This window comes from Schistocerca piceifrons, chromosome 1, assembly GCF_021461385.2.
Source record: "Schistocerca piceifrons isolate TAMUIC-IGC-003096 chromosome 1, iqSchPice1.1, whole genome shotgun sequence".
NCBI classification, from domain to species: domain Eukaryota; kingdom Metazoa; phylum Arthropoda; class Insecta; order Orthoptera; family Acrididae; genus Schistocerca; species Schistocerca piceifrons.
The window spans coordinates 152,289,888-152,303,213 of NC_060138.1; the positions used below are offsets into that span (position 1 = coordinate 152,289,888).

The following is a 13,326-nucleotide window of genomic DNA, read 5'->3' on the forward strand; positions in this document are numbered from 1 at the left end:
AAGTATGTAGACAGCCTGTAGCTGCTGCTGTTCCTTGTAGGTAACGTAACATGTAGGGGTTAGATGAAGTAGTTTTCCATTATTTTTTGCATGCAGCATTTTACATTCACTATTTTTCAGTCACATTTACTCTCTCTTACATAGTTTTTGATGAAACTTTATTACTTTTGTGAGAAATGGGATGTAGGAGTCAAATCTCACTACAACCATCGACTGTAGCCCGAACTTGAATTGTGTTCCTTTGGAAATTTTAAACAACTGTAGGTCTATCTTCATTCAGAGACAATAGTTCCCTAATTTCACTGTGCAATTACACGAGAAATACGTTCGTTTTTGAGAATTTCCAGATGTATACAAAAGAATATTTTAAAAATTTTGTGCAAGTTACGGCTCTTGTGGATAATTCATTTAGTAGCAAATAAATGTCTGTCATTTACTGTAACTGTCAAAGAATAATTCCCACCAAATTTCAGTATATATTAATGTGAATAAACTTAAATTTTTACCAATTTTCAGAAGTTACCGTTGTCATGTCCACTAACTATTTCACAGTGGATTGAAGTTTGTGATGTAGTTACTATAGCACATTTCATAACTAACATATCATGTTACATCTAGTTATCCCTTTCCAGAGAAGTGTATATTGTCTACATTCATCATAAGTGAACGCTGTTTTTGAATTTGTTAGTGACTATAACCCCAAAAAGTTGGGAAACCATGAATTTTTGCCACAGGCTATTCTGTTGCCTTAATAGAAATCTCATTGTGTGTACTAACTGCTTCAGCTCTTAAAGAGAATTAGTCATAGTTTTAGCTCAACAGATTAGAGATAATGAGCGGGCTTAAAGTAATTTGTTTACTGTACTGTAAAATGGTGCACCAGCCACAATGCAGCCCCACTGTGAATCCTATTCTTAAATATGGGACGAGTTAGTTGACATTCACACCCAGCTGAAAATCATCGTAACTACTGTCAAACGATACTTCCTAGCTGATTAAAACTGTGTGCCAGACCAAGACTTGAACTTGGGAACTTTGCCTTTCACGCACAAGTGCTCTACTGGCAGAATTAAAGCTGTGAGGATGAGTCGTTAGTCGTGCTTGGGTAGCTCAGTTGGTGGAGAACTTGCCCGCGAAAGGCAAAGGTCTCGAGTTCAAGTCTCGGTCCGGCACACAGTTTTAATCTGCCAGGAAGTTTCATACCAGTGCACACTCCACTGCAAAGCGAAAATCCCATTCTACCATCAAATGATTGGCAGCAGCTGCAAACTGGTGTGTTGAGAGAGCTCCCAAGAATCGTGTACCGAAGTTACTAAAAGTATCTAAAGTATGATCCTCTCCTGCAAATCCTGTCTCCTCTGCAGAAAGTATGGGAACTGTCATTACTCATCCAGTTGACTGGGAGTGGTGTGTCAGTGGTAAATATACGCATTCTGCATAGAGCAGACAGAGACTAGGGAGGATTCAATGTGTCCCCTAACAAACAGTTTCAAGATGCTATCTTCCACTGAAACTGAGCCACTGGGACTGTCTTCACCTGTTGGGAAACCTATATTTTCCTGTGTCCAAAGGATGCAAACACGAAACAGTAAGGGTCTATTAATCACTGGGAATTCAAATGTATGACATATAATGGTATCCGTTAGGGAAATGACAGCAAGGGACAGAAACGAATGCTGGGTTCGCTCCGTGCGTATGCCTGGTGGCCTCATTCAATATGTTAAAGAGGGAATTCCAGCAACCAATGAGGGGAAAATGGTGCAACCAACTAAAGATTGTGGGGCATGTTGGAACAAATGATACATGTCATCTTGGCTCCGAGGTCATATCTGATCATTCCGTTGAGTGGCAGAGAAGGTTGAGAAGGCCAGTCTTGCACACAGTTTCAACGAAGCTCACAATCTGCAGCATTGTTCCTAGAACTGATCATGGCCTCCTGGTTCTGAGTGGATTGGAGAGACTTAACCAGATACTTTGAAAGTTCTGTGACAAGCTAGGCTGTGACTTCCTGGACTTGCAACATAGGCTTGAGAACTGTAGGATCCCCCTAAATGGGTCATTTGTGCACTACACATGAGACGGTGCTACCCAGGTAGTGGACTGTGGGTGAGGTGCACACAAAGGTTTTTTAGATTAGGCTATTCTCTATCCAGCCCAGATAATGATGGCATTTGGAGACCCAGAAGTATTATATCCAAAAAGAATGTCTCCACAGGCAAGAGCATTAAAACCCTAGTAGTTAACATTTGAAGCATTCAAAGCACAGTTCAGAGTTTTAAGCACTCTTGAAAAGCAGCAAGCTCCCATAATAATAGGCATAGAAAACTGGTTAAAACCTGAAGTTGATAGCAATGAGATTTTTGGGGAAAAATTAAGGATATAAAAAAGGGCTCGCTAATGGGAAATTCAGGCATATTTGTCACAGCACACATGAAACTCAAATTCACTGAGATAGAAATTGAAGCTGCATATGAGACTGTTTGGGCAAGACTCAGCATCAGGGCTGAGCACAAAATGATAATTGGATCCTTCTATCTCTCATCAGACTTTTCTCCTAATGTAACTGAAAACTTTAGAGAAAATCTCAGTTCACTTGTATGTAAGTTCACCAATTATATTGTAATCACTGGTGAAGGGTTTAATAATCCAGCAATTGATTTGGAAAATTACAGTTTTGTTAGTGATGGGCATGATAAGACACCCTGTGAAACTGTACTAAATGTCTTCTCTGAACAGTACTTAGAACAGTTAGTTTGGAACCCCCAATCATGATGGGAACATGTTAGATATAGCAGCAACAAACAGACCTGACCTCTCTAGGGACATCCACATCAAAACTGATATCTGTGAGCGTGAGGGATTTGTGGCAGCGATGATTACCGAAATACAAAGTACAATTAAACAAGTAGAAAGATATACATGTTCAATAAACTAGACAAAAAAGCGGAAGTGTCACATCTCAATGAGGAACTTGAAACTTTTAGCACATGACAGGAGCACATCAAGGAACTACGGATCAAATTTAAAAGAATAGTTGTCAAGCAATGGATACATATGTACCAAGTAGAACAGTTCATAATAGGAAGTTTTGTCAATAGGAAGTTTTGTCAATGGTATACAGTCCCTGAAACTTTTGAAGAAAAAGATAGTGCTGCAAAATAATGTAAAACAAAGCAAAGGGCTATAGGTATAGGCCGATGCTAAATGAAACGCGTTTGGCCGTCAAGATAGCAATGCATGAAGCCTTCAAATACTACCGCAGCACAACATTATCAAATCATCTTTCACAAAATCCAAACAAATTTTGCTTGTATGTATACTGTATTAGTGGCACCAAAGTTGGCATCCAGTCCCTCTCAGATGAACAGGAACTGAAATTGAGGGTAGCAAAGCAAAAGCAGAAGAACTGAACTCAACTTTCAAATATTGCTTTACAAAGGAAGATCCAGGACAACAGCCCCAGTTTAATTCTTGAACCACTGAAAAGATGAGAGAATAAGTGTTCTCAGTGGCACTGACAAACAGTTGAAATCACTAAAATTGAACAAAGCTCAAGGGTCTGTCAGAATCAGGATCAGATTCTATACTGAATTTGGCCCTCTGTTAACTATAATCTCTAGTAGATCCCTCGTACAAAAAATTGTGCTCAGTAATTAGAAGAAAGCAAATGTCACACCCACTTACAGGAAGGGTAGTAGAAGTTATCCATGAAACTACCGTACAATATCCTTGACATCAATTTGTTGTAGAGTCTTAGAATATATTCTGGCCTCAAACATAATGAGGCATCTTAAACATAATGACCTCTTCCATGCCAATGAACAAGGGTTCAAAAAACATCAATCTTGCGAAATCCAACCCACTTTTCTCATGACATACATGAAACTGTGCATCAGAGCAGTCGAGGATATGCAGGATCTCTCAGTTTCTGAAAAGAATTTGACTCAGTATCACAACTACACTTATAATCAAACATTCAATCGTAAGGGTTATCAAGCAAAATTTGAGATTGAATTCCAGTCCAAGACACTGGAGTTGTCAGGTGTGTGTGTGTGTGTGTGTGTGTGTGTGTGTGTGTGTGTGTGTGTGTGTTTTACTGATGAAGGCTATAGCTGGAAGCTGTATGTGAGTGTCTTAATTGTGTGTGTCTGCAACTTGATGCGGTAAGTAGCAATCTCTTTTCCTACACTGTTGACTGGATTGAGGATTTTTTGGTAGGGAGGATGCAGCAAGTTATCTAGGATGGAGTCATAAACAGATGAAATCTTTTTGGCTGTGCCCCAGGGAAATGTTCTGGGGCCCTTGTTGATCATGTTGCATATTAATGATCTTGTGGACAATATTAATAGTAACCTAGTTTTTTGCAGATGATGCAGTTGCCTACAATGATATACTGTCTGAAAGAAGCTGTATAAATATTCTGTCAGATCTTGATAAGATTACAAAGTGCTGCAAAGATTGACAACTTGCTTTAAATGTCCAGAAATGTAAAATCATGCACTTCACAAAATGATAAAACTTAGTATCCTAAGACTATAATACCAATGAATCACAGCTAGAATTGGCCAACTTAGACAAATACCACGGTGTACCAGTCCGTAGAGACTGAAATGGAATGATCAGATACACTCAGTCATGGGTAAAGCACATGGTAGACTTTGGTTTATTGGTAGAGCACTGGCATAATGCTGTCAGTCTACAAGTAGATTGCTTACAAATCATTCATGGAACCCAAACTAGGATGCTATGCAAGTATGAGACCTGTACCAATAGGGCAAATGGGGGATATTGAATGCATACAGGGAACAACAGCACAAACGGTCACAGGATTGTTTGATCACTGGGAGAGTGTCACAGGAACGCTGAAGAAACTGAACTGAATAATCTTGAAGACAGATTTGAACTATCTCAAGAAAGCCTACTTACAAAGTTGTAACACCCAGCTTTAAATCACAACTCTACGAATATACTACAACTGTCAACAAACCGCATAATTCTTCATGTGCTCCATATATGAATGGAACAAGAAAAAAAACTAATAACTGGTACAATGGGATGATCCCTTTTCCATGCACTTCACAGTGCTTTGTAGCGTGTAGAGTAGATGTATACCGTATTTACTCGAATCTAAGCCGCACTTTTTTTCCGGTTTTTGTAATCCAAAAACCCGCCTGCGGCTTAGAATCGAGTGCAAAGCAAGCGGAAGTTCAAGTTCTGAAAAATGTTGGTAGGTGCCGCCACAGCTAACTTCTGCCGTCGAATAGCGCTACACAGGCATGCTTTGTAGGCACAAAGATAAATACTGGCGCCAAAACCTCTGTGTCAGTAAATAAATTAAAAAAAAAAAAAGGTGGAAGACGAGCTTTTTTCTCCGCCCCGAGTTTCGACCACTGCATTTTCATACATTATTCAACGAAGTAAATACAAATTCCGTATTGTTCATCTTCGAATGTAGCAGAATTTCAATGTACTACGAAAATCCGACTGGCAAGACTGTTTGGGATGTTTGTCAATATGGCCAACTCTACGTTCTGAATTTTTTCCTACCTGTGAGAAGAGATGGTTGCTAATAGGAACCTGATGAAATGTGAATCACATGCAGTATTCTCTTCACTATAAGAATAATACGAATATAAACATTTTGCCATGTATTCTTTCGTGTTTGCTGCTATCTCATTTAAATCCTGTCTGCCTAATAAACTACGAAACTAGAGTGAGACAACAGCAAACGCGGAAGAATATACGTATCGTTTCATGTTTATATTCGTATTATTCTTATGCCTAATAGTGATACAGTCAGAAATGAAGCACGGCAACTGCCTAGATTTTTAAATCTAAGGTGACTCTAATTTCTGTGCAGAATTTGATGTACTAAAGAAGCGGCCGCAAAGATTTTCAAACGGAGAAAAATTTTCGACTAACTCTCGTTCAGAACTATGTTCTATCATACGCAGTCTATTATTTGGTTCTTGTTGATCATTATCAAAGAAAGCAGCAGTGTAAGTAACAACAAATAGCAGTCTCTTGCCGTTGTTTCGGTTATGAGACAATTCCTCTCTTTTTTATTATTGTAAGCGGCGGTAGCGCGCACAAAAGCAAGCCATGCCGCGAGCGGCGACAGGCCGTAAACACGAACTATCAGAATGTGACAATGCATGACGCAGTACAGTAATGCATTTTCAGCTTAGAGTGACGTAAACACCTATAACAAAGAAAACAGCACTTATCAGATCAAAGCAAAATAAGCAATCGATTCAAACCAGACGAAGCACGTGAAAAGGGGAAGGGTACCCGTATAAATACAGACGGAGCGCCTGACACATAGCAATGGCTACCTGGTAAAGCTTAACTGCTAAGCTTACGACTCGAACCCAACTACTGTAGCTGCTCAAATGGTTCAAATGGCTCTGAGCACTATGGGACTCAACATCTTAGGTCATAAGTCTACTGTAGCTGCATCGTCATTCATTCGACCTAAATTGTGTCTCATATTACAATGGACCAACTTTGTTTCGATTTGGAGGTGCAGCCTAAAACTTTTTTCTCCCCTTGAATTTCGAGTCTCAGATTTCAGGTGCGGCTTAGATTCGAGAATTTTTTTTTCCTTTATTTCGAGTCTCATTTTTCAGGTGCGGCTCAGATTCGAGTGCGGCTTAGATTCGAGTAAATACGGTATGCAGAATCTCTACCATGTCAAGGTAAAAGCCTTCACTTTCTACCAAAGTAACATAATGGGCTATGTCATACTGGTCATATCTATTTCTGGCATTGCAGTTTACTTGCTATGGGCTGATATGCAGTATGTGCACCTTGCTGCAGTTGTGTTGTAGATGAATATTGTTCCTGTCCCTTGAAACTCTTCATTAACTTAGACAAAGTGTCTTGGAATTTATGTCAACTGCTTTCCATTTAAGAAGTTTTACGTTACTGGGAGTGGACTTGATGATTCTTCAGCAATTTGAATTTCTGTGTCCTCACTTGACAGTGGAGGCTTAGGTGTTAACCACATTATTCATGGTGGCAAATGTTCCACCAATAGCTGGGACTAATGCCGTCTGTATTGCTCAAAGTGACTGACGGCGTACATAACTGCAATGGAACACTCCATCTTTCTGTATTTTATCTCTGTTGCACCTCTTTGATAACTGGGTGGGTGAGCCAGTTCTATTATCAGAATAATGCACTGATGGAATACAACAGCTTGACCTCTGTACCTTGAAAACCACTGTGTGTTCAAATAATGAGAGATTTTATTTTGAATGAAATTAGATTTACTTTCTCATTGTACTGCCTAACTTTTCTGTTTTAGTGAAAAGTAGTAAGTGTCACAACTCTTTGATCTATTTCTTGTACTATTTTCCACAGTCCATCGGAGTTGCAAAGTCGAAGAGGAAGAAGAAGGTTCTGCTGTTAGGTAGTTCTCATGGCAGAGGTGTAGGCCAGCAGTTGCAGGAAGTGCTGGGGAGTGAGTACCAGGTCACCAGCATTGTGAAGCCTAATGCAGGGTTGGCTCAGGTGACTGTTAACATAGGGGGGTTATGTAGGGATTTTACTAAAGAGGATCAGGTTGTGATTGTGGGTGGGGCTGGTAATAGTATTGATAGGGATGGGGAGTATAACATAGATGGTGACCTGGAAAAGATAGCCACTCAGACTGGCAACACGAATGTGCATATCGTGGAACTGTTTCAGCGTCACGATCGGCCTCATCTTAATACAGCCGTCAGGCGTAATAACATGAGACTTGGGGGTGCGCTGATGACAGAAAGCATGGGTCACATTTCAGTGGTGTCGGTGAAGTCTGTCAGCAGGACGGGTTTCACTAGACATGGCCTGCACCTCAACAGGTATGGGAAGGGGAGGTGGGCAAAGCTTATAGGTGACAGCATAGGTGGGGTTGGTGGGATCACTCATGGGAAAATTCCTGCAGTAGTGGGTGTTAGAGCTGCACCTTTTTTAGATTGAAGTCAGCTGATAGGTATTCCTGCTTAAGGGAAGTCTCTCTAACAAGGGAATCACTTTTGACAAAGCTTAGGTATCCGAGTAATGAGGGAATTAGTATATTTCATCAGAATATACAAGGTATTAGAGATAAAGTTAGTGAACTGCTTATAGATGTTCACTCTGAAATTATTGGTATATCTGAACGCTTCTTAAATAAGGAGATAATTCAGAGGCTTCCTTTACCAGGATACAGGTTGGCTGGCAGCTTTTCGGGGAGCTCTTTGCGGTGTGGGGGAGTAGCCATGTATGTGAAAAACGGCATCCCATTTGGGTCAATTGATGTTTCAAAGTATTGCACTGAAAAGGTGTTTGAATGTTGTGCAGGTGTGGTTAAATTTAACGGAGCTGAACTTCTAACTGTTGTTATTTATAGATCCCCAGACTCCGATTTCACAACATTTTTGCTAAAGCTAGAGGAGGTTCTTGGTTCACTTTATAGGAAATACAAAAAGTTAGTTATATGTGGTGACTTCAATATTAATTGTATAAGTGATTGTGCAAGGAAGAGGATGCTGGTAGACCTCTTTAATTCATATAATCTTATGCAAACCGTATTCTTTCCAACGAGAGTGCAAGGGAACAGTAGAACAACCATAGACAACATTTTTGTTCATTCCTCATTACTAGAAAAGCATTCTGTTAGCAAAAAGGTGAATGGCCTTTCAGATCATGATGCACAAATTTTAACTTTAAAAGATTTTTGTGCTGCAACACGTGTTAACTATAGTCATCAGCTGTTCAGAAAAGCTGATCCAGTTACTGTAGAGACCTTTGTAAACCTTATAAAGGAACAAGAGTGGCAAGATGTTTATAGCACTGATACAGTAGACAATAAATATAATGCTTTTCTCAAGACTTTTCTCGTGCTCTTTGAAAGTTGCTTTCTGTTAGAACGTTTAAAACAGGGTACTAGCACAAACAGGCAGCCTGGGTGGCTGACTAGAGGGATAAGAATATCTTGTAGAACAAAGTGGCAATTATATCAAAACGTTAGAAACAGCCAAAATCTAAATGCAGCAGCCCATTACAAACAGTATTGTAAGGTGCTTAAAAATGTTATTAGGAAGGCAAAAAGTATGTGGTATGCAGATAGGATAGCTAAGTCTCAGGATAAAATTAAAACCATATGGTCAGTCGTAAAGGAAGTTCCTGGTCTGCAGAGACAGGTCGAGGATATAGAATCAGTGCATAGTGGGAATGTCCGTGTTACTGATAAGTCGCATATATGTACAGTATTTAATAATCACTTTCTGAATATAGCAGGTGAACTTAATAGAAACCTAGTCCCAACAGGGAATCATATAGCGCTCTTAGAAAAAAGTGTTCCGAGACTGTTACCTGAAATGCTCCTCCATGATACTGACAAGAGGGAGATTGAGTTAGTAATTAAATCACTAAATACCAAGAACTCTCATGGATATGACGGGGTATCTAGCAGAATACTGAAGTATTGTTCTATGTATGTTAGCCCAGTTCTCAGCCATATCTGTAACTTTTCCTTTAGGAGTGGTCGGTTTCTTGACCGATTAAAGTACTCGGTAGTGAAGCCACTTTATAAAAAGGGAGACATTGATAATGTTGACAATTTTAGACCTATTTCTATGCCATCGGTGTTTGCTAAAGTTATCAAGAAGGTTGTATATACAAGGTTACTGGAGCATTTAAATTCACATAATTTGCTGTCAAATGTTCAGTTTGGTTTTAGAAATGGTTTAACAACGGAAAATGCTATACTCTCTTTTCTCTGTGAGGTTTTGGACGGATTAAATAAAAGGTTGCGAACGCTAGGTGTTTTCTTTGATTTAACGAAGGCTTTTGACTGTTGACCACAAAATACAGGGTGATTCAAAAAGAATACCACAACTTTAGAAATGTGTATTTAATGAAAGAAACGTAATATAACCTTCTGTTATACATCATTACAAAGAGTATTTAAAAAGGTTTTTTTTTCCACTCAAAAACAAGTTCAGAGATGTTCAATATGGCCCCCTCCAGGCACACGAGCAATATCAACCCGATACTCCAACTCGTTCCACACTCTCTGTAGCATATCAGGCGTAACAGTTTGGATAGCTGCTGTTATTTCTCGTTTCAAATCATCAATGGTGGCTGGGAGAGGTGGCCGAAACACCATATCCTTAACATACCCCCATAAGAAAAAATCGCAGGGGGTAAGATCAGGGCTTCTTGGAGGCCAGTGATGAAGTGCTCTGTCACGGGCTGCCTGGCGGCCAATCCATCGTCTCGGGTAGTTGACGTTGACTAACCTTTTTCGTAGGACTCTCCATACAGTTGATTGTGGAATTTGCAGCTCTCTGCTAGCTCTGCGAGTCGATTTTCCTGGGCTGCGAACAAATGCTTGCTGGATGCGTGCTACGTTTTCGTCACTCGTTCTCGGCCGTCCAGAACTTTTCCCTTTGCACAAACACCCATTCTCTGTAAACTGTTTATACCAACGTTTAATACACCACCTATCAGGAGGTTTAACGCCTAGTCAACAGCGCCTCAAGCGAACAAATGTACAACTAAATGAAACTTTATAGCTCCCTTAATTCGCCGACAGATAGTGCTTAGCTCTGCCTTTTGTCGTTGCAGAGTTTTAAATTCCTGAAGTTGTGGTATTCTTTTTTAATCACCCTGTATTACTGAAGAAGTTGGACCATTACGGAGTAAGGGGAGTAGCTTACAATTGGTTCGCCTCTTGCTTTAAGAACAGAAAGCAGAGGGTAATTCTCCGCAATATTGAGAGTGGTAGTGATGTTCAGTCCCAATGGGGCACTGTTAAGTGGGGCATTCCCCAAGGGTCGGTGCTGGGGCCACTGCTGTTTCTTATTTATATAAATGATATGCCTTCTAGTATTACAGGTGATTCAAAAATATTTCTGTTTGCTGATGACACCAGCTTGATAGTGAAGGATCTTGTGTGTAGTATTGAAATAGTAACAAATTATGTAGTTCATGAAATAAGTTCGTGGCTTGTGGGAAATAATTTGATGCTAAATCACAGTAAGACTCAGTTTTTACAGTTTCTAACTCACAATTCAACAAGAACCGATATTTTGATCAGACAGAATAGGCATATTATAAGCGAGACGGAACAGTTCAAGTTCCTAGGCGTTCGGATAGATAGTAAGCTGTTGTGGAAAGCCCATGTCCAGGATCTTGTTCAGAAGCTAAATGCTGCTTTATTTACCATTAGTACAGTATCTGAAATAAGTGACACTTCAACACGAAAAGTAGTCTACTTCGCATATTTTCATATGCTTATGTGGTATGGTATTATTTTTTGGGGTAATTCTTCTGATTCAAAAAGGGTATTTTTGGCTCAAAAACGGGCTGTTCGAGCTATATGTGGTGTAAGTTCTAGAACCTCGTGTCGACCCCTATTCAATAGTCTGGGAATTCTGACATTGCCCTCACAGTATATATTTTCTTTAATGTCGTTTGTTGTTAGCAATATTAGCCTATTCCCAAGAGTTAGCAGCTTTCACTCAGTTAATACTAGGCAGAAATCAAATCTGCATGTAGAATGAACTTCCTTGACTCTTGTGCAGAAAGGAGTGCTGTATTCTGCTGCATCCATTTTCAATAAGCTACCACAAGAACTCAAAAATCATAGCAGTAGCCCAAACACTTTTAAGTCTAAACTGAAGAGTTTCCTCATGGCTCACTCCTTCTATTCTGTCGAGGAGCTCCTGGAAGAGCTAAAAAATTAAACAAATTCCAGTGTTACATTGTTGATTTTCTTCATTTAAACTTACGACTTGTCACCTGAATATGTTTTTTTTTATGTTTCATTTTATCTGTTTCTAATATCGTGTTATAATTTCATGTATTGACTCATTCCATGACCATGGAGACTTCTCCTTAATTTGGTCCCACGGAACAATAAATAAATAAATAAATAAAAATAAATAAGTAAAACTACAATGCTTTGCCAAGAAAAATTACATAAAATGTACAATTTAATGTGTACCTCATAAAGATCTTATTTTGAATAAAAAATTCTTAAGCAATACAACACTTTGTCAATCAGATAAAGGAATATCAATGAAACTGTTTCGCTAACTCAAACTGATAGTCCTTTCCCAACTAACAACTCACAAAATGATTTCACCATTAAGTGCTCCCCATCCTCATATACACCACACGCACATTATGATCCAAATTCCAGACAAGTCACTCAAACAATGTCATGAAAATACAGACCTTGTCCTTGAGTTGCTGGCAGAGTTGCAGTGCCACGGTGAGAAGTACTAGAGCTTCATTTAGCCATGGAATTGAGCACTCTGCCTGATGGGTGTCAAACTTCATTGTGCCTTGCACATTTGTCAGCTGATATACAGCAAACACCAGTTTGTGGCTCTGCACATAGAAACTGATTGCAAGATCTTCAGGAAGGTTGGGCACCAAAGATTTCTGAAATATGGATGTGGCATTATTATTAGCTGTTGATAGAAAATGACACTAACACATAAATAAACCACCTAGCATTAATATAAAATTTCAGATTGAGAGAACTTCCCAGTTAGAAAATTTGGAAAGCAAGATGTGGAGGTCATAAACAGTTACAAGAAATTTCCACCAATACACAGCACAAAATAATCAGTACAGAGAATTACAAAGCATTGCTTAAATATTACACTATTATTATTATTATTATTATTATTATTTCTTTCTTGTCTCAGACGTTATGTCTGGTTAAAAATGGAAGGTGACGCGGACCTTGATCAAGTGTGACTTCCTTCATGTTACATTGCATTTAGGAACTTTCGGGTAATTGAACAAGTGTCAATAATTACAGATTTCTGTAGTTGTATATATAAGTTTGGATGTAGCTGTATTGCATTGATGTACTGGTGGATATTGTGTGGTATGACTCCTATAGTTGATAGTATAATTGGTATGATGTCAACTTTATCCTGATGCCACATGTCTTTCACCTCCTCAGCCAGTTGGATGTATTTTTCAATTTTTTCTCCTGTTTTCTTTTGTGTATTTGTTGTGGTGGTTGTTGGGATGTTTAAGGGGGACTAAACAGCGAAGGTCATCAGTCCCCCATTCCAAAATCAGGCGAGCCCAAAAGCGACGGAGCAGGTAAAAACCAAAGGGGGAGGATACGACCCCCCAGGCGCTAAAAGAACACAAATGCAGCAACAAACACTACAAACAAGAACAGGACAGAGGCACACCAGACAGAAAGAAACAGAAGAAAGGAAGATGGCCGGAGACTGGTTGACTGACCACGAGAACAAAAATGGGAAAGAGTCAACCATCTCACGGCACACCAGAACAGCAACAGACACAAGGACAAAAGACACA

At 39.4% G+C, this 13,326-nt stretch overlaps 1 protein-coding gene across 1 annotated transcript in view; it reads right to left on the minus strand.

Annotated features, from left to right (window-relative positions):
- The window catches only part of LOC124799421 (protein rogdi), a 70,602-nt gene that overhangs the window by 16,024 nt on the left and 41,252 nt on the right, over positions 1-13,326 (minus strand). Inside the window, exon 6 of the mRNA XM_047262922.1 lies at positions 12,214-12,423. Within this exon, the coding sequence (XP_047118878.1) occupies positions 12,214-12,423 (210 nt within the window). The remainder of the gene's footprint in view (positions 1-12,213; positions 12,424-13,326) is intronic.